Below are 21,495 nucleotides of genomic sequence, written 5' to 3'. Positions count from 1 at the left end.
AAGCGTGTTGCTGCCGTACGAATAGAGGTGCGTCTTTTTGAAAGAAAAACATCATGTAGGACCTTTCCATCATTGATACTACATTTATATTGTGAAACCTAAAGGGGTGTTTTTCCTAACCCTGGCTTGAAAAACGTTTTTCCTTGATCAATCTAGCCAATTCTCAAAGGGATATTACTCTTACCTATAATATAATCAAATACAACAACTGAGTGATTTCATATCTACAAAACAAATTCTACTTGAATCCAATTCAGTCTTAAGAATTCCGTGTTAACACCTTGATCAAGGCTGGTTCTGGCCACAACTATTCTCTGCTCTTAGCATTTTAGCTTCATTTGTTTCCTTAACAACAATCTCCATGGACTTTGATCGAACTGTGCATCGTATCCACCTTCTGTTAGACATAAGAAAACAATATTAGCAACATTGCACAAAAACAAATCTACTAAAACCAACTGAAAGATCGACACAAACCTGTGCGTAGTAGTGATTGTCACCGAACGTGTCAAGATTCTTATTGCAGGTGTCAACAAAGAAAAAATAACCAGCCTTGTAAGGACCTAAAAAAACTGCTGCAGCAGAGAATCTAGCATACAACCCTTCTGCTATGGAAACTACCTTGGACCATACACTTGTTACTATAGAAACAAACCAAAAATCATATTTTAAATCTAGATATTAGAAGATGGATAAAGAAATTGAAGCTTTTAGGTAACCTTACATACAAACATTAAACATATAGAGAATATTGTAAAGATTCTGAGAATCAGTAAGCCATCAAATACAAAGATTCTGACCGGGTTCGAGGTATTGCCCTGAAGTTTCCAATTGCTTCCGTACAAACGTATCTGTAAAACATGGCCAGAAAATATCATAAGGTATATGTACGCAGACATTAAAAAGATGTGTCAAGAATTTCAGACCTATATCAAGGATATGATCAGGACCGGAGAGATAATGGCTACTACAATGATTTTGTTCTTTCACGTTGAGTAGGCTTGGCTGTCTCGGGGGAGAGGAAGGCTTCTCATGGGATTAGGGTTAGACAGAACTATGACTCCTATAAATACAAAATATGAGAAGAAACCGAACCAGTTTTGTGTGTGCGATAAATGCTTACGTTGGGAGGAGGAAGCTGAAGAAACTAAGAACGTGAACTGATGAGATGATGTGGCTTGTGATTATAGTTATTGAGAGTTGACATAGCACAAACTCATATTCTAAGTGGCTGATTTAATTTGCTGAGGTGGATAGGTTCAATGGAGCTCATATCCCCCTTTTAGTATAGTATAGATTGTAAAAGTTCAGTAAAAAAAAACTTAATTCTAATTGATCGATTAGGATTCCAACTCGACCAAGTGTAGATACCCAAGACAGAATAGGCTAATTCTTGGGCTTATCCTTATTCTTACTACATTATTGACGTCTAATTGTGGGTATACACAACTTGCATATATATATAACATTTCAAGTAGATAAAGTCAGAACTCAAATAAACTAATTAAGACATTTCCTAATTAGCGCTTGGGATGTTGGAGAGACTTTTAGTAATTGTGATAATAGATTCATTAACCTTCATCGTGGTCTGCCGACTTATCAAATGCTGGCAACTGAATAATTCAGATATTTAATGACGACGCACCATTAGACTTTTCGTATAATTTTCCTAGATATAGACATCCTCGCTGACTCTCGAATATACAGACTACTATTCTGTTAAACTATGATTAGATTAGAACCGATCGTCCAAGTGTAGTTTAACTTCATAAACTAGCCGTTCGCTATATCTAGGGAACCACCCCCATGCATTTTGCTACTTGTGTTTGTGTATGCAGACGTACGTAGAAATATAATATACTCTTAGCAGCAAAAAAAATATACTAGAGACATATATTACAAAATCATATAAGTATTCAAAAACTATTGCTGATAACGTAAAAGTATAGTTATGTATAGATAATTAGCACAAAAATGTTATTTCTAAAGAATAAAAATAAGATTTAAAGTTTTGTTGGCACATGTGTTTATTATCATCGACTATTCGTCTGAAGCCAAATTGTATATCACAATTCACAAACATCAGTTACACGAGAACGGGGAGAAAGGGCCTTCGCAATTTATGGCATATGTAATCACTCTTCCAAATTAAATGATAGTGGGCTAATGATATGATTAGGCTCACGAAGATCCTCAAACTTAGAGTTTCATTTTGATTAAGAAAACTTACGAACAAATGTAAATTAAGTAGGCTTGGGCCAGAGTCAACAAATAGACGCACGCTAAGACCAAAATATTAAACCCATTGGGTTACAGCTAAACGCTGTCGTTTAGTTTACTTACACGTTAACTTAAGCGACTAAACTAAAGCTAGAACTTTTAGAAAAGTATAATGTTTTACTTTTACCTAACGGATCAACTTTTCTTAATTAAACATTTAAGAATGTATTTAATAAGACAAATGCTTTCCAAAGATTTATTTTCTCTAATTACTTATTTTAGTATATAGCATCAAAGTGTAAATTGTACAATTTTTTAAACTAATAATATCTATCACTTATAAATTTGCAATTAGGAGGAGTAAAATAAGGTATTTGTAACAATAAATGTAGTTAAACCCTTTCTCAAAAAAAGAAAAAACAATAAATATACTTAGATACGATTTTATCTCAAAATTGACATGAGTAAAAAGTATAATAAACAGTTGACCGATATTTACTAAATTATTATATACATACTTAAAAGTCTTATAAAATTGAACAATTCGCTTTCTTCTTCCTTCGGCAACCGCTTCTTCCTTCCTTCCTTCTCTAGTCTTTGTGATCAAAACTTTATCCATCGAAACTCCCCTTTGATTTCATCTACTCTTAAGAGAATGGAGAACCCAAAAAACTCTCCCGATCCTTCGTCTCCTCCTCCTCCTCGCTCTACTTCTTCTTCAGGCCTCCCTTTCTCTAAGGTTCGCTCTCTTCTCCTTTATGACTCTTATTATCTCTGTAACCGAAAGTAAAGGTTATGACTATTTTAGGGTTTTTAATCCACCGATCGTCTCAATTAGGGTTAGGGTTAGGGTTAAAGATTGTATTGTTTTTTTTTTTTTGTGAAATTTTGCAGAGTAAATGCGCGATTTGTTTAGATGAGATTAGGCAGGAAGACGGCAAAGCAATATTTACTGCAGAGTGCTCACATTCGTTCCACTTCGGTTGCATCACCTCCAACGTGAAACACGGCAACAGGATCTGCCCTTTGTGTAGAACCGAGTGGAAACAAGTCCCTTTGTTTGTTAATGACCGTGTTGTCCCTGCCCCTACCTTTCCGGTTCAAACCGGTTTTGAAGATGATGAGCCTTTACCTCATGGAGTAGCAGTGAGTCAGCCTTCTGGTGTTGCTGCTGAACATCAAGCTCTGGAGATTAAACTTCTCCCACAAGTCTCCGCGGTTGAGAAGTCTGTTGCTCGCGTCGATTTCGCTGTTCTGGTTCATCTCAAGGCCGCGGAGGGAGCGAGTGATGATAGACCAGCAACACGTGCGCCTTTGGATCTCATCGCGGTTCTTGATGTGAGTGGTAGCATGGAAGGAACGAAGCTGCACCTTTTGAAAAACGCTGTTGCGTTTGTGATTGATAATCTCGGCGAGACGGATAGGCTTTCAGTGATTGCCTTCTCCTCCGGCGCTCGCCGGCTGTTCCCTCTCAGGCTCATGTCTGAGAGGGGAAAGCGCGAGGCAATCCAGGCTGTTAACTCCCTGGTCGCTGGCGGCGGGACCAACATCGCGGAAGGGCTCAAGATTGGTGCTAGAGTGATTGAGGATAGGAGGTGGAAGAACCCTGTCTCAGGGATGATGCTGTTGTCTGATGGGCAGGATAACTTCACTCTTTCTCGCTCTCATTCTCATTCTCATTCTCATTCTCATTCTCTGGTTCGTCCAAGAGCTGATTACCAGTGTCTGATTCCGAGTTCTCGGATTCCGATACATACATTCGGGTTCGGCGCTGATCACGACGCCGAGCTGATGCACACTATCTCGCAAGTCTCGAGCGGTACCTTCTCGTTCATCGAGACGGAGACCGTGATTCGGGACGCGTTCGCGCAGTGCATTGGCGGGCTTCTCAGCGTTGTGGCTCTTGACCAAGTCGTTGAGATCGAGTGCCTTCACGAGGAAGGGCTGAAGATATCTTCTATCAAAGCAGGAAGCTATAGAAGCAGAGTCTCGTCTGATGGGAGAACCGCCAAGATCGATGTTGGCGACATGTACGCAGAAGAAGAAAGAGACTTCCTCGTGATTCTCGAGATCCCTCGTTGCGAGGACGAGTCGATGCCGTTGGTGAAGATCAGATGCGTTTATAAAGATGCTGTAAGCAGAGAGATAGTCCGCGTGGAGTCGGGAGAGCTTAGCATTCAAAGGCCGGAGCAGCTGACGGGAGAAGAAGTTGTGTCTGTAGAGGTTGACAGGCAGCTAAACAGGTTCCTTGTGTCAGAAGCTATGTCTGAGGCTAGGGTTTTAGCGGACGGTGGTGACCTGGAGGGGGCGGTTGGGATTCTGAGGAACCGTGAGAGGGAGTTGGCAGAGACGCAGTCTGCTCGGGCCAGAGATGGGCTTTGTCTGTCGCTGTCTTCAGAGCTTGGTGCTTTGCAAGAGAGGATGACTAGCAGGAGGATGTACGAGAGATCAGGTCGAGCCTATGCTTTCTCTAGCATGAGCTCGCATTCGGCACAAAGGGCAACGGCTCGTGAACCCGTATGCGGGTCGGCCGCGCCGCAGGCTTATCAGACGCCTTCAATGGCTAGAATGGTGAGTAGGTCTCAGGAGCTGGGGATTAAAAGCCCTAAACCGTCTCCTGCTCGTCGAGACCGAAGCTGAATTTGAGAGAAAAGAGACTAGTTATAATGGTTGTGTGTTGATTGCTTTGCTTTGCTTGTTTGGTTTTATATGGTTTGATTAAAAACTGAGTTGGTTCAGTCTGATCTCTATGGGACAATTGCTGTTTTTTTTTTCAGAAGTCATTTCAGATTTGATGAAGTTAAAAATGTTTTAAAAATTGGTTTATGCGTATGCCTTGGCCGAAAATCAATCATAGTCGAAACAATTTTTTTTTAAATCCGATTATTATGCGATTCAAATAAGTTTAAAATTACTTAATCATAATTTAGTATTAGTCCAATCCATAAATTTGTTTAATTATTTTTGTATCTAGTTTTATAATTCATCGAAATAATTTTATAAAAACTGAGTTGGCTCAGTCTGATCTCTAGGGGGACATGGTTTCTTTTGTGGGACAAGTGCTGTTTTTCTTTTTTCTTAAAAGACATTTTTCAAATAAACAATAAAAGACATTTTTCAAATAAACAATCCAACTTAGTACAAATAGTATACAAATTACCACAAGATCTTTGTGCAACAACATAACAAGACTAAAGTTAACTCCAATGTTAGAAGAGCTTTCTTTGGAATCCTGGATCCATGTTTCTTGAAAACCTTGTAAGCTTCAATGGAGCTCCAGGGCAAGGCGGAGACAGGTGTGTGTTGGAACCATCATTACCAGACTCCTCTAGTTGAAGACAGAGAACAATGCTAAAGAGGTTTTGATACAGAGACTCAATGATTTCTTCATCTGAACAAGTTGTAGGAGAATCAATCCTCATCTGATTGTTGTAGTGGTCACAGAGTGGAGAGAGTGCAATGAATCCACTGTCTCGTCTAGAGAGAGGAGACATGGGTTCCACATATGTTGTTACTTCTTCAGTGGAGTTTTCTAAAACTTCCCATCGATCTTCATTATTCATCTTGTTGTTATAGTATCTAGACAGAAAAAAAGTAAACAGTCATATGTATATATAACAATCATACAAGTTAATTTTTCTTTTCACTAGCCACCTAATTTCCATCAGAATCTTCTTATCATGTTCAAACCCCAGTAAATAAATAGCAAAGTTCATCATCACGAAGTTGCTAGTTTTTGTATAATCATAGACGTAGGAGTTTGATGTAATAGTCTAATAGAAGTGTACAATAAGATGTACTAACATACAAATGATTGATAATTTGATATCAAGAACATGAAACAACTCACGAGTTTCGTTACCAACTACGAAGGCCGAGTAATCACAACAAGGAAAAAATTATCCACGCAACGATTTGTATAATATCAGTGTTTTCTTCCCTCCTCACGATATGAGAAAGCAAGTGTTAGTGGATGTACAACAAAGGCATAACCTAGTGCCATAGCTGGATAGAATCTAATCTAAATGGACAATTTGATACGAGAAATTAGATGGTACGAACCATCGAAGCTTATTAAAAGGTTTAGGCATTTATCAGTAAGATGCTTCAATTCAAAGAAGATAAAAAGAGGGAGAAGAAATCATACCTTTGAGTCGTGAGGTCTTCTGTAACTTTTTTTGTTTATCCTTTTCACAGCCACTTTTGTTTACCTTTGCGCCTTTTTTTAGGGATTTTAATGTTTTATAATCTGGAGAAATGGAGAAACATAAGAAAAATCATTCTTGGCCCATTTAATTATTATACCCAATTTTTTTATTGGTTAAACAGATCCAATTTTATTATCTCAAACTCTTTAAAATAATTGGTTTTGGGTGCAAATTTAATTTCAGTTTAGTTAGTATGTAATTTAATTAGTGTTTATGGTTTACAACCTAATCAATTTTTTGAAACTCTACCGATTTGATGTTTTATTTAAATCCGTGTGCAAATATTCATAATCTTATAAATAAAATTTAAATGGAAAGTACAATTTTAAGTGCTAATATAGGCATCATATTATTTCGGAATCTTTCCAGTCCAAACATAATAATTACTAATATGTAAACAAATCTTGCATAATAGTTATTAATTTGCTGTTTATAGGAAAACATGTGGAGGTAATCTTTATCTCTATAGGAAAAAAATCTTTTGTACTTTTAGTTAAACACATTTGTTGATATGTTATTATATATAATAAAAAAAAGAACCTTATAAAAGAACATATGTAATCAATCTACTCTTATATTTAGTCATCAAAACGAAAATATCATCAGATAACAACTAAATCGATGACAAGAGTTGAAAGAAAACGTACATCGTTTCGCTAGGGTCAGACATATATGAACCCACAAGATTTTTATGGTCTGCACCTAAGGGTCGGAATGTTGGGCTGGTGATTTTATTGTTAATACAAAGACTAAAAAACGAGTGCATCGTTACCTGTATGCATGTGTGGTGTTTTTCATGTTTTGGTTTTGGGAGATTTAATTATTTTATATTTTTTGAAAATGGGAGATTTAATTATTACTGGATTTGATTCTTTAAAACCTTTTAGTTGAACATGTTTATTTATTGTCGTTAATGGGTTCAGTTTTCACACATTATGGTGATTTTGTATCTTCTTCTTTACCGGCCGTTATATTTATCCTTTTCATATCATCATTACATATGAACCCAACATGCATGACCGACTTTAAAACCAACGCGAAGGACTCCGATTAGTCTATAATATGCTTTAACATCCTATTGCATAAAATTTCAATACAAGTGGATCTCATGCCGAGTTCATAGTATCGAATATATACAAGTACGTGCGAGTCTAGCATAGTAGACATACAAACACATGATATGCCTAGCTAAACTTTTTCCAATGTTTTGAAAAACGGACCACACACTGACCAGTGGCGGTCCCAGAACTTGACTTTACTGGGGTCAGATATATCTGAATTTCAAAAAATTAACAAAATATGGTGTCACTGAGGTTTGAACCTGGATTATTTGTGGTGTCAAAGGGTACCAAAGAACCAGTTTTGCTACAGATCCTTCAAGAAAACCACTACAATTTTATTTATTTCACTGTTTTAGGGGTGTCATCTGACCCCACTTGGGTCTTACTGGGTCCGCCCGACTGACTCGGCATTGTAGTTGGGTCAATGGTCGAATCGGTCCAACCGGTTCAGCTGGATTTTTAAGTTTAATTTAATTTTAGATTAAGTAACTATGTATATATATATATATAAGTATCAAACTATTTTATAAAATTTATTTTATTGTTAGAATCTAAAAATAATATGAAAATAAAAAAAAAACTTGAAAATAATATTAAATATAATGAAAAATAATTTATTTAAATAAATATTTAAAACAATATGAAATTCTTATGAAATATTTTTAAAATTTGTAGATTTTTTATATTTTTAACTTGAATTTGAAAAAATCGGGTTTTAATATCGAACCGGGTTAGCGGTTTTAGTGAATTTCACCGGTTTTTAACCGGGCTTGCTGGTTTAACTCAAATCAAGTTTTTAATAAACTCGAAAAAAGCTGAATCACAGTGCAACCGGTCTGACCTGCCGGTTCGGTTTTCAAAACACTCACTTTTTCCCTAACCGTTTGTATTTTATTGTTATCATACGTATTAACCCAACTTACCCAACACAGACATTATACCATGCAATTAATGTTAAATATATCACCTTTATTAATTTTGACCAAAGTTAAAACACGGAAATGCAATCTGATCTGTTAATATAGAATCTTATTTTCTATCTAGTTATGAAGGTAGTCATTTAAATTTTAAAAGGTCCATGTGTTTATAATTTCATATGTCAATTTTTATTAACGTATATTAAAATTCTTAAATTGGTGGACTAACCAATATAAAATCGCTATTTTCTAGAGAAACGGAGACAACAAAAACTCCAAACTCTAAATCGCTGTTAGTGAAGGATGCAACTATGCATTAAAATAGTATTTTCATATTTTTGAATTTTTCTCAAAATCTATGGGTTTAACCCCTACGAAAATATTGAATTTTTCGGTAAATGCTCTATACACTGAAGCCTATGATCTTTAGTGTTTTTTTAAAAAATTTAAACACATTCTACATTTGTATTAATATATATTAAACTATCTTTCAAGGTACATGAAATCGTTTTAATTTTTTCAATTAATATAGTAAACTTCATAATACTCCCTAAATTGGTGGAGTAACCACTATAAAATCACTATTTTCTAGAAAAATGAGACAACAAAGGTTCTAAATCTCTTTGATCTTCATCATATGCTAGTGACTAGCATATGATGCAACTATGCATTAAAACAGTATTTTCATATTTTTGAATTTTTTTCCCAAAATCTATGTGTTCCCTACTAAAATATTGAGTTTTTCGGTAAACTCTCTATATAACGAAGCTTATGATCTTTAGTGTTGTTTTAAAATTTCTAAACACATTCTACATTTGTATTAATATATTAAACTTTCTTTCATGGTACATGAGCATCGTTTTAATGTTTTGTCAATTAATTTAGTAAAACTTCATAATAGTCCCTAAATTAGTGGACTAACAAATATAAAATCGTTGTTGTCTAGAGAAGCGGAGACAACAAAAGTTCCAAACCTCTTTGACCTTCATCATATGTTAGTGAAAGATGCAACTATGCATTAAAACAGTATTTTCATATTTTTGAATTTTTCTCAAAATCTATGTGTTAACCCCCATTGAAAATATTGAGTTTTTCGGTAAATGCTCTATATAACGAAGCCTATGATCTTTAGTATTGTTTTAAAATTTCTAAACACATTCTACATTTGTATTAATGTATATTAAACTCTCTTTCATGGTACATGAGCATCGTTTTAATTTTTTGTCAATTAATTTAGTAAAACTTCATAATACTCCCTAAACTAGGATAAGACCTGTGCCTTGCGCAGGATGAGTTTATTTGTATATATTATCGATAGTTTTTTTTATATATGTGATCATTTTATTTATATATATAAAATATTTTTTGTTGTTATTATATAATTTCTTTCCGATGGATCGGATCAATTTTTATTAAAAATAATGGAACAAAACTATAATTAATACATCATGGGTTGATCGGATTGGACATTAAACAAATTATGACATAAAAACCTTATTTTTTCCATCGAACACATTCTTGAAAAAAGTGAACAGTATTGTTTTCACAGTTGAATTATTTTGACTTTTATCTTCCATATGGTTTTGAAAGCTTTCAAATCAACCATCGAATTGATACATGTCATTTTAATGTTTTTAGTCGTATACTTAAGGAAAACTTACATTTTTGTAATTTAAAGTCGTTTTAAAAAATTCAAAATATAATATCTAAGAAAAAATCTAACATATAAGAAAAATCTAACATATAAGGTGTCCTCATTTTTGTATTTTAAAGTCGTTTTTAAAAAATATAACATATAAGGTTTTCTCATTTTTGTAATTTAAAGTCATTTTAAAAAATTCAAAATATAACATATAAGAAAAAATCTAATTTTTTAATATATGGTTAATGTGATTGTTTATTTTTTTTAATAATATAAAATTAAAGAAAAAGAAGAAGGATGCAAAAATTGTTATCAAATCTTTATTATTCATAATCATTAATTGACATATATATGTAAATCATATTAGGTAATTTCGTAGCTTTTATTTAGGGAACGAATACACACTTCTTATATTTTAAGTTAATATAATGTTCTCTAGTGGACATTATACAAATTATGACATAAAAACCTTATTTTTTTCCTCGAACACAATTTTGAAAAAGTGAATAGTATTGTTTTCACAGTTGAATTATTTTGACTTTTAACTTGCATATGGTTTTGAAAGCTTTCAAATCAACCATCGGACTGATACATGTCATTTTAATGTTTTTAGTCGTATACTTAAGGAAAACTTACATTTTTGTAATTTAAAGTTGTTTAAAAAAAATTCAAAATATAACATATAAGAAAAAATCTAACATATAAGGTGTCCTCATTTTTGTATTTTAAAGTCGTTTTAAAAAAAAAACATATAAGGTTTCCTCATTTTTGTAATTTAAAGTCATTTTAAAAAATTCAAAATATAACATATAAGAAAAAATCTAATTTTTTATTATATAGTTAATGTTATCAAATCTTTATTATTCATAATCATTAATTGTCATATATATGCAAATCATATTAGGTAATTTTGTAGCTTTTATTTAAGGAAAGAATACACACTTCTTATATTTTAGGTTAATATAATGTTCTCTAGTAGACATTAAACAAATTATGACATAAAAATCTTATTTTTTTCCAGCGAACACATTCTTGAAAAAAGTGAACAGTATTGTTTTCACAGTTGAATTATTTTGACTTTTATCTTCCATATGGTTTTGAAAGCTTTCAAATCAACCATCGAATTGATACATGTCATTTTAATGTTTTTAGTCGTATACTTAAGGAAAACTTACATTTTTGTAATTTAAAGTCGTTTTAAAAAAATTCAAAATATAGCATATAAGAAAATTCTAACATATAAGAAAAATATAACATATAAGGTGTACTCATTTTTGTATTTTAAAGTCGTTTAAAAAATATATATAACATATAAAGGTTTCTTTATTTTGTAATTTAAAGTCATTTTAAAAAATTGAAAATATAACATATAAGAAAAAATCTAATTTTTTTATTATATTGTTAATGTGATTGTTTAATTTTTTTTAATAATATAAATTTAACAAAAATGAAGAAGGATGCAAAAATTGTTATCAAATCTTTATTATTCATAATCATTAATTCCCGTATATATGTAAATCATATTAGGTAATTCCGTAGCCTTTATTTAAGGAAAAAATACACACTTCATATATTTTAGGTTAATATAATGTTCTCTGGTGTTATATAATTATGGAATAATGTGACACCATTAGATGAAACTATACTTTATATTAGATGCTCTAGAATTCTTTGAAATAGAATTTAGAAGGCATTTAGAGTGTCACCTAGGATTTGAGGTTTTTTTTAATTAATACAAAATTAAGGTTCTAATTTTTCAAATGCTTCTTAATTAATATATAGGGGATTAGTGGACTAACCAATATAAAATCGCTATTTTCTAGAGAAACGGAGACAACAAAAGTTCCAAACCTATTTGACATTCATAATATGTTAGTGAAGGATGCAACTATGCATTAAAACAGTATTTTCATATTTTTGAATTTTTTTTCTCAAAATCTATGTGTACCCCTACGAAAAAATTGAGTTTTTCGGTAAATGCTCTATATACTGAAGCCTATGATCTTTAGTGTTGTTTTAAAATTTCTAAACACATTCTACATTTGTATTAATGTATATTAAACTTTATTTCATGGTACATGGGCATCATTTTATTTTTTTTGTCAATTAATTTAGTAAAACTTCATAATACTCCCTAAATAGGTGGACTAACCACTATAAAATCGCTATTTTCTAGAAAAACGGAGACAACAAAGGTTGTAAACCTCTTTAGCCTTCATCATATGTTAGTGAAGGATGCAACTATGCATTAAAAAAGTATTTTCATATTTTTGAATTTTTTTTCTCAAAATCTATGTGTTCCCTACGAAAATATTGAGTTTTTTTGGTAAATTCTCTATATAACGAAACCTATGATCTTTAGTGTTGTTTTAAAATTTCTAACCACATTCTACATTTGTATTAATGTATATTAAACTCTCTTTCATGGTACATGGGCATCATTTTAATTTTTTGTCAATTAATTTAGTAAAACTTCATAATACTCCCTAAATTGGTGGACTAGCCAATATAAAATCGCTATTTTCTAGAGAAACGGAGACAACAAAAGTTCCAAACCTCTTTGACCTTCATCATATGTTAGTGAATGATGCAACTATGCATTAAAACAGTATTTTCATATTTTTGAATTTTTCTCAAAATCTATATGTTAACCCCCTTTGAAAATATTGAGTTTTTCGGTAAATGCTCGATATAACGATGCCTACGATCTTTAGTGTTGTTTTAAAATTTCTAAACACATTCTACATTTGTATTAATGTATATTAAACTCTCTTTCATGGTACATGGGCATCATTTTAATTTTTTGTTAATTAATTTAGTAAAACTTCATAATACTCCCTAAATTAGTGGACTACCAATATAAAATCGCTATTTTCTAAAGAAACGGAGACAACAAAAGTTCCAAACCTTTTTGACCTTCATATTATGTTAGTGAAGGATACAACTATGCATTAAAACAGTATTTTCATATTTTTGAATTTGTTTTCCCAAAATCTATGTCCCTGCGAAAATATTGAGTTTTTGGGTGAATGCTCTATATACAGAAGCCTATGATCTTTAGTGTTGTTTTAAAATTTCTAAACACATTCTACATTTGTATTAATATATATTAAACTCTCTTTCGTGGTACATGGACATCATTTTAATTTTTTGTCAATTAATTTAGTAAAACTTCATAATACTCCCTAAATTGGTGGACTAACTACTATAAAAAAGTTATTTTCTAGAGAAACAGAGACAACAAAAAATACAATCCTCTTTCACCTCCACTATATGTTAATGAATGATGCAACAATGCATTAAAATAGTACTTTCATATTTTTGAATTTTTCTCAAAATCTATGTGTTAACCCTAACGAAAATATTGAGTTTTTTGGTAAATGTTCTACAGACTGAAGCCTATGATTTTCAATGTTGTTTTAAAATTTCTAAACACATTCTAAATTTGTATTAATGTATATTAAACTCTTTTCACGGTACATGGACATTGTTTTAATTTGTTTTCAATTAATTTAGTAAAAACTTCGTAATACTCCCTAAATTGATGGAATAACCACTACAAAATCGTTATTTTCCAGAGAAACGGAGACAACAAAAGTTCCAAACCTCTTTGACCTTCATCATATGTTACTTAAGGATGCAACTATGCATTAAAACAGTATTTTCATATTTTTGAGTTTTCTCAAAATGTATGTGTTAACCGCTACGAAAAGATTGAAATTTTCGTTAAATGCTCTATATACTGTTTTAGTGTTGTTTTCTAGAGAAACGGAGACAACAAAAAATCCAAACCTCTTTGACCTCCACTATATATTAATTAATGATGCAACAATGCATTAAAATAGTATTTTCATATTTTTGAATTTTTCTCAAAATCTATGTGTTAACTCTAACGAAAATATTGAGTTTTTTGGTAAATGTTCTATATAATGAAGCCTATGATTTTCAATGTTGTTTTAAAATTTCTAAACACATTCTAAATTTGTATTAATGTATATTAAAGTCTCTTTCACGATACATGGACATTGTTTAAATTTTGTTTCAATTAATTTAGTAAAAACTTCGTAATACTCCCTAAATTGATGGAATAACCACTATAAAATCGCTATTTTCCCGAGAAACGGAGACAAAAGTTTCAAACCTCTTTGACCTTCGTAATATGTTAGTTAAGGATGCAACTATGCATTAAAACAATATTTTCATATTTTTGATTTTTTCTCAAAATCTATGTGTTAACCCCTTCAAAAATATTGAATTATTCGGTAAATGCTCTATATACTTAAGCCTATATTCTTTAGTGTTGTTAAAAAATTCTAAACACATTCTACATTTTTATTGATGTATATTAAATTCTTTTTCATGGTACATGGACATCGTTTTAATCTTTTGTCAATTAATTTAGTAAAACTTCATAATACACCCTAAATTGGTGGACTAACCACTATAAAATCGTAATTTTCCAGAAAAACGGAGACAACAAAAGTTTCAAACCTCTTTGACATTCATCATATGTTAGTGAAGGATGCAACTATACATTAAAACAGTATTTTCATATTTTTGAATTTTTCTCAAAATCTATGTTTACCCCTACGAAAATATTGAGTGTTTCGGAAAATGCTCTATATACTGAAGCCTATGACTTTTAGTGTTGTTTTAAAATTTCTAAACACATTCTACATTTGCATTAATGTATATTAAACTCTATTTCAAGGTACATGGACATCATTTTAATTTTTTTGTCAATTAATTTAGTAAAACTTCATAATATACTACTTAAATTGGTGGACTAACCACTATAAAATCGCTATTTTCTAGAGAAACGGAGACAACTAAAGTTCAAGACCTCTTTGAACTTCATCATATGTTAGTGAAGGATGCAACTATGCATTAAAACAGTATTTTCATATTTTTGAATTTTTTTCAAAATCTATTTGTACCCATACAAAAATATTGAGTTTTTCAGAAAATGCTCTATATACTGAAGCCTATGATCTTTAGTGTTGTTTTAAAATTTCTAAACACAGTCTACATTTGTATTAACGTATATTAAACTCTCTTTCAAGGTACATGGGCATCATTTTAATTTTTTGTCAATTAATTTAGTAAAACTTCATAATACTCCCTAAATTGGTGGACTAACCACTACAAAATCGCTATTTTCTAGAGAAACGGAGACAACAAAAGTTCAATACCTCTTTGAACTTCATCATATGTTAGTGAAGGATGCAACTATGCATTAAAACAGTACTTTCATATTTTTGAATTTTTCTCAAAATTTATGTGTTAACCCCCTACGAAAATATTGAGTTTTTCGGTATATGCTCTATATACTGAAGCCTATGATCTTTAGTGTCGTTTTAAAATTTCTAAACACATTCTACATTTGTATTAATGTATATTAAACTTTCTGTCGTGGTACATGGGCATCTTTTTAATTTTTTGTCAATTAATTAAGTAAAACTTCATAATACTCCCAAAATTGGTGGACTAACCTCTATAAAATTGTTATTTTATAGAGAAACGAAGACAACAAACGTTTCAAACCTCTTTGACCTTCATTATACGTTAGTGAAGGATGCAGCTATGCATTAAAACAGTATTTTTATATTTTTTATTTTTTTTCAAAATCTTTGTGCTAACCCCTACGAAAATATTGAATTTCTCGGTAAATGCTCTATATACCGAAGCATATGATCTTTAGTGTTGTTTTAAATTTTCTAACACATTATACATTTGTATTAATGTATAATAAACTCTCTTTCATGGTGTATGGGCATCATTTTAATTTGTTGTCAATTAATTTAGCAAAAGTTCATAATACTCTCTAAATTGGTTGACTAACCACTATAAAATCGCTATTTTCAAGAGAAGCGGAGACAACAAAGATTCTAAACCTCTTTGACCTTCATCATATGTTAGTGAAGGATGCAACTATGCATTAAAACAATATTTTCATATATTTGAATATTTCTCAAAATCTATGTGTCCCTACGAAAATATTGTGTTTTTCGGTAATTGCTTTATATACTGAAGTCTGTGATCTTTAGTGTTGTTTTAAAATATCTAAACACATTCTATATTTGTATTAATATATATTAAACTCTCTTTCATTCTATATGGGATTAATTTTAATTTTTTGTCAATTAATTTAGTAAAACTTCATAATACTCCCTAAATTGGTTGACTAACTACTATAAAATCGTTATTTTCAGGAAAAAACGAAGACAACAAAGATTCTAAATCTCTTTTACCTTCATCATATGTTAGTGAAGGATGCAACTATGCACTAAAAGAGTATTTTCGTATTTTTTAGTTTTTTTCAAAATCTAAATATTGAGTTTTCCGGTAAATGCTCTATATACTGAAGCCTATGATCTTTACTGTTGTTTTAAATTTTCTTAACACATTCGACATTTGTATTGATGTATATCAAACTCTCTTTCATGGTACATGGACATCGTTTTGATTTTTGTCAATTAATTTAGTAAAACTTCATTGTACACCCTAAATTAGTGGACTAATCACTATAAAATTGTTATTTGCTCGAGAAACGGAGACAACAAAAGTTTCAAATTTTTTTGAACTTAGTCATATGTTGGTGAAGGATGCAACTATGCATTAAAATAGTATTTTTATTTTTTTGATTTTTTCTCAAAATCTATGTGAAAATATTAAATTTTTCGGTAAATGCTCTATATATTGAAGCCTATGATCTTTAGTGTCGTTTTAAAATTTCTAAACACATTCTACATTTGTATTAATGTATATTAAACTTTCTTCCATGGTACATGGGCATCGTTTCAATTTTTTGTCAATTAATTAAGTAAAACTTAATAATACTCCCTAAATTGGTGGAATAACCTCTATAAAATTGTTATTTTATAGAGAAAGGAAGACAACAAAAGTTCCAAACCCCTTTGACCTTCATTATATGTTAGTGAAGGATGCAGCTATGCATTAAAACAGTATTTTCATGTTTTTTAATTTTTTCAAACTTTTTGTGTTAACCCCGACGAAAATATTGAATTTCTCGGTAAATGCTCTATATACTAAAGCATATGATCTTTAGTGTTGTTTTAAATTTTCTAACACATTCTACATTTATATTAATGTATAATAAACTCTCTTTCATGGTGTATGGGCATCGTTTTAATTTTTTTTGTCAATTAATTAAGTAAAACTTCATAATACACCCTAAATTGGTTGACTAACCACTATTAAATCGTTATTTTCTAGAGAAACGGAGACAACAAAGATTCTAAACCTCTTTGCCCTTCATCATATGTTAGTGAAAGATGCAACTATGCATTAAAACAGTATTTTCATATTTTTGAATTTTTATCAAAATCTATGTGTCCCTACGAAAATATTGAGTTTTTCGGTAATTGCTTTATATACTGAAGTCTGTGATCTTTAGTGTTGTTTTAAAATATCTAAACACATTCTATATTTGTATTAATATATATTAAACTCTCTTTCGTGGTATATGAACTTCATTTTAATTTTTTGTCAATTAATTTATTAAAACTTCATAATACTCCTTAAATTGGTTGACTAACCACTATAAAATCGCTATTTTCTAGAAAAACGAAGACAATAAACATTCTAAACCTCTTTGACATTCATCATATGTTAGTGAATGATGCAACTATGCATTTAAACAGTATTTTCGTATTTTTTAGTTTTTTTCAAAATCTATGTGTTAACTAACCCCCTACGAAAATATTGAGTTTTCCGGTAAATGCTCTATATACTGAAGCCTATGATCTTTAGTGTTGTTTTAAATTTTTTTAACACATTCTACATTTGTATTGATGTATATTAAACTCTATTTCATGGTACATGTGCATCGTTTTAATTTTTTGTCAATTAATTTAGTAAAACTTCATTATACGTCCTAAATTGGTGGACTAACTACTATAAAATTGTTATTTGCTTGAGAAACGGTGACAACAAAAGTTTCAAATCTTTTTGAAGTTAGTCATATGTTGGTGAAGGATACAACTATGCATTAAAACAATATTTTTATATTTTTGATTTTTTTCTCAAAATCTATGTGAAAATATTGAATTTTTCGGTAAATGCTCTATATACTGAAGCCTATGACCTTTAGTGTCGTTTTAAAATTTCTAACCACATTCTACATTTGTATTGATGTATATTAAACTTTCTTTCATTGTACATGGGCATCGTTTTAATTTTTTTTCAATTAATTTAGTAAAACTTCGTAATACTCCCCAAATTGGTTGACTAATCACTATAAAATCGCTATTTTCTAGAAAAACGAAGACAACAAAGATTTTAAACCTCTTTGACCTTCATCATATGTTAGTGAATGATGCAACTATGCATTAAAACAATATTTTCGCATTATTTAGTTTTTTTTCAAAATCTATGTGTTAACTAACCCCTACGAAAATATTGAGTTTTCCGGTAAATGCTCTATATACTGAAGCCTATGATCTTTAGTGTTGTTTTAAATTTTCTTAACACCTTCTACATTTGTATTGATATATATTAAACTCTATTTCAAGGTACATGGGCATCGTTTTAACTTTTTGTCAATTAATTTAGTAAAACTTCATTATACACCATAAATTGGTGGACTAACCACTATAAACTTGTTATTTTCTTGAGAAACGGAGACAACAAAAGTTCCAAATCTTTTTGAACTTAGTCATATGTTGGTGAAGGATGCAACTATGCATTAAAACAGTATTTTTATATTTTTTATTTTTTCTCAAAATCTAGGTGAAAATATTGAATTTTTCGGTAAATGCTCTATATACTGAAGCCTATGATCTTTAGTGTTGTTTTAAAATTTCTAAACATATTCTACATTTCTAGTGATGTATATCAAACTATCTTTCATGGTACATAGACATCGTTTTAATTTTTTGTCAATTAATTTAGTAAAACTTCATAATAAACCATAAATTGGTTGACTAACCACTATAAAATCGCTATTTTCTAGTAAAACGGAGACAACAAAAGTTTCAAACCTCTTTGACCTTCATCATATGTAAGTGAATGATGCAACTATACATTAAAACATTACTTTCATATTTTTTAATTTTTCTCAAAATCTATGTATTTTCGGTAATTGCTCTATATATTGAAGCATGTGATCTTTAGTGTTGTTTTAAAATATCTAAACATGTTCTATATTTGTATTAATATAAATTAAACTCTCTTTCATGGTATATGTGCTTCGCTTTAATTTTTTGTAAATTAATTTAGTAAAACTTCATAATACTCCCTAAATTGGTTGACTAACAACTATAAAATCGCTATTTTTTAGAAAAACGAAAACAACAAAGATTCTAAACCTCTTTGACATTCATCATATGTTAGTGAAGGATGCAACTATGCATTAAAATAGTATTTTAATATTTTTGAATTTTTCTCAAAATCTATGTGTTAACCCCAACGAAAATATTGAGTTTTTTTGTAAATGTTCTATATACTGGAGCCTAAGATCTTCAATGTTGTTTTAAAATTTCTAAAAACATTCTCAATTTGTGTTAATGTATAATAAACTCTCTTTCATGGTACATGGACATCGTTTTAATTTTTTGTCAATTAATTTAGTAAAACTTCATAATACTCCCTAAATTGGTGGACTAACCACTATAAAATCGCAATTTTCTAGAAAAACGGAGACAACAAAGGTTCTAAACCTCATTTACCGTCATCATATGTTAGTGAATGATGCAACTATGCATTAAAACAGTATGTTCATATTTTTTAATTTTTTTCAAAATCTATGTGTTAACTAACTCCTACGAAAATATTGAGTTTTCCGGTAAATGCTCTATATAATGAAGCCTATGATCTTTAGTTTTTTTAAAAATTTCTTAACACATTCAACATTTGTATTGATGTATATTAAATTATCTTTCATGGTACATGGACATCGTTTTAATTTTTTGTCAATTAATTTAGTAAAACTTCATTATACACCCTAAATTGGTGGACTAACCACTATAAAGTTGTTATTTGCTTGAAAAACGGAGACAACAAAAGTTCCAAATCTTTTTGAACTTAGTCATACGTTAGTGAAGGATGCAACTATACATTAAAACAGTATTCTCATATTTTTGAATTTTTCTCAAAATCTATGAATACCCCTACAAAAATATTGAGTGTTTCGGAAAATGCTCTATATACTGAAACCTATGATCTTTAGTGTTGTTTTAAAATTTCTAAACACATTCTACATTTGCATTAACGTATATTAAACTCTCTTTTAAGGTACATGGGGATCATTTTAATTTTTTTGTCAATTAATTTAGTAAAACTTCATAATACTCCCTAAATTGGTGGACTAACCACTAGAAAATCGCTGTTTTCTAGATAAACGGAGACAAAAAAAGTTTCATATCTCTTTGAATTTCATCATATGTTAGTGAAGGATGCAATTATGCATTAAAACAGTATTTTCATATTTTTGAATTTTTCTCAAAATTTAAGTGTTAACCTTTACGAAAATATTGAGTTTTTCGGTATATGCTCTATATAATGAAGCCTATGGTATTTAGTGTTGTTTTAAAATTTCGAAATACGTTCTACATTTGTATTAACGTATATTAAATTTTCTTTCATGGTACGTGGGCATCGTTTTATTTTTTTGTCAATTAACTAAGTAAAACTTCATATTACTTCCTAAATTGGTGGACTAAACGAAGACAACAAAACTTCCAAACCTCTTTGACCTTCATTATATGTTAGAGAAGGATGCGACTATGAATTAAAACAATATTTTCGTACTTTTTAATTTTTTTCAAAATCTATGTGTTAACCTGTACGAAATATTGAATTTTTCCGTAAATGCTCTATATACTGAAGCCTATGATCTTTAGTGTTGTTTGAAATTTTCTTAAGACATTCTACATTTGTATTAATGTATAATAAACTCTATTTCATGGTGTATGGGCATCATTTTAATTTTTTATCAATTAATTTAGCAAAAGTTCATAATACTCTCTAAATTGGTTGACTAAGCACTATAAAATCGCTATTTCCTAGAAAAACGAAGACAACAAAGATTCTAAACCCCTTTGACCTTCATCATATATTAGTGAAGGATGCAACTATGCATTAAAACACTATTTTCATATTTTTTATTTTTTTTCAAAATTTATGTGTTAATATGAGTTTTTCGGTAATTGTTCTATATACTGAAGCCTGTGATCTTTAGTGTTGTTTTAAAATATCTAAACACATTCTATATTTGTATTAATATATATTAAACTCTTTTTCATGGTATATTGTCTTTGTTTTAATTTTTTGTCAATTAATTTAGTAAAACTTCATAATACTCCCTAAATTGGTTGACTAACCACTATAAAATCGCTATTTTCAAGAAAAACGAAGACAACAAAGATTCTAAACTTCTGACCTTCATTATATATTAGTGAAGGATGCATCTATGCATTAAAACAGTA

At 30.3% G+C, this 21,495-nt stretch overlaps 2 protein-coding genes across 2 annotated transcripts; one reads left to right on the top strand and one right to left on the bottom strand.

Annotated features, from left to right (window-relative positions):
• The first annotated feature begins 2,759 nt into the window (after positions 1-2,759).
• LOC106433188 (E3 ubiquitin-protein ligase WAV3-like) lies at positions 2,760-5,044 on the top strand. Its single transcript, XM_013874031.3, has 2 exons — positions 2,760-2,959; positions 3,115-5,044. The coding sequence occupies exons 1-2, from the start codon at positions 2,876-2,878 to the stop codon at positions 4,858-4,860; spliced, it is 1,830 nt and encodes a 609-aa protein (XP_013729485.2). The 5' UTR covers positions 2,760-2,875; the 3' UTR covers positions 4,861-5,044.
• Positions 5,045-5,324: 280 nt separating this feature from the next.
• Positions 5,325-7,834, bottom strand: BNAC08G02400D (cyclin-dependent protein kinase inhibitor SMR16). The gene has a single exon (XM_048765661.1). It carries the CDS (start codon positions 5,781-5,783, stop codon positions 5,430-5,432), a length of 354 nt encoding a protein of 117 aa, XP_048621618.1. The 5' UTR covers positions 5,784-7,834; the 3' UTR covers positions 5,325-5,429.
• Between the last annotated feature and the right edge of the window lie 13,661 nt (positions 7,835-21,495).

The sequence above is a fragment of the Brassica napus genome, chromosome C8 (genome assembly GCF_020379485.1).
Source record: "Brassica napus cultivar Da-Ae chromosome C8, Da-Ae, whole genome shotgun sequence".
In the NCBI taxonomy this organism is placed as follows: Eukaryota; Viridiplantae; Streptophyta; class Magnoliopsida; order Brassicales; family Brassicaceae; genus Brassica; species Brassica napus.
The sequence above is the reverse complement of the archived record's forward strand: the minus strand, read 5'-3'. Positions and strand labels throughout refer to the sequence as shown.

Coding starts and splice junctions, on each gene's coding strand:
- LOC106433188 (XM_013874031.3), top strand. CDS start 2,876: ATGGAGAACCCAAAAAACTCTCCCGATCCTTCGTCTCCTCCTCCTCCT. Junction 2,960..3,114: donor CAGGCCTCCCTTTCTCTAAG/GTTCGCTCTCTT, acceptor GAAATTTTGCAG/AGTAAATGCGCGATTTGTTT.
- BNAC08G02400D (XM_048765661.1), bottom strand. CDS start 5,783: ATGAATAATGAAGATCGATGGGAAGTTTTAGAAAACTCCACTGAAGAA.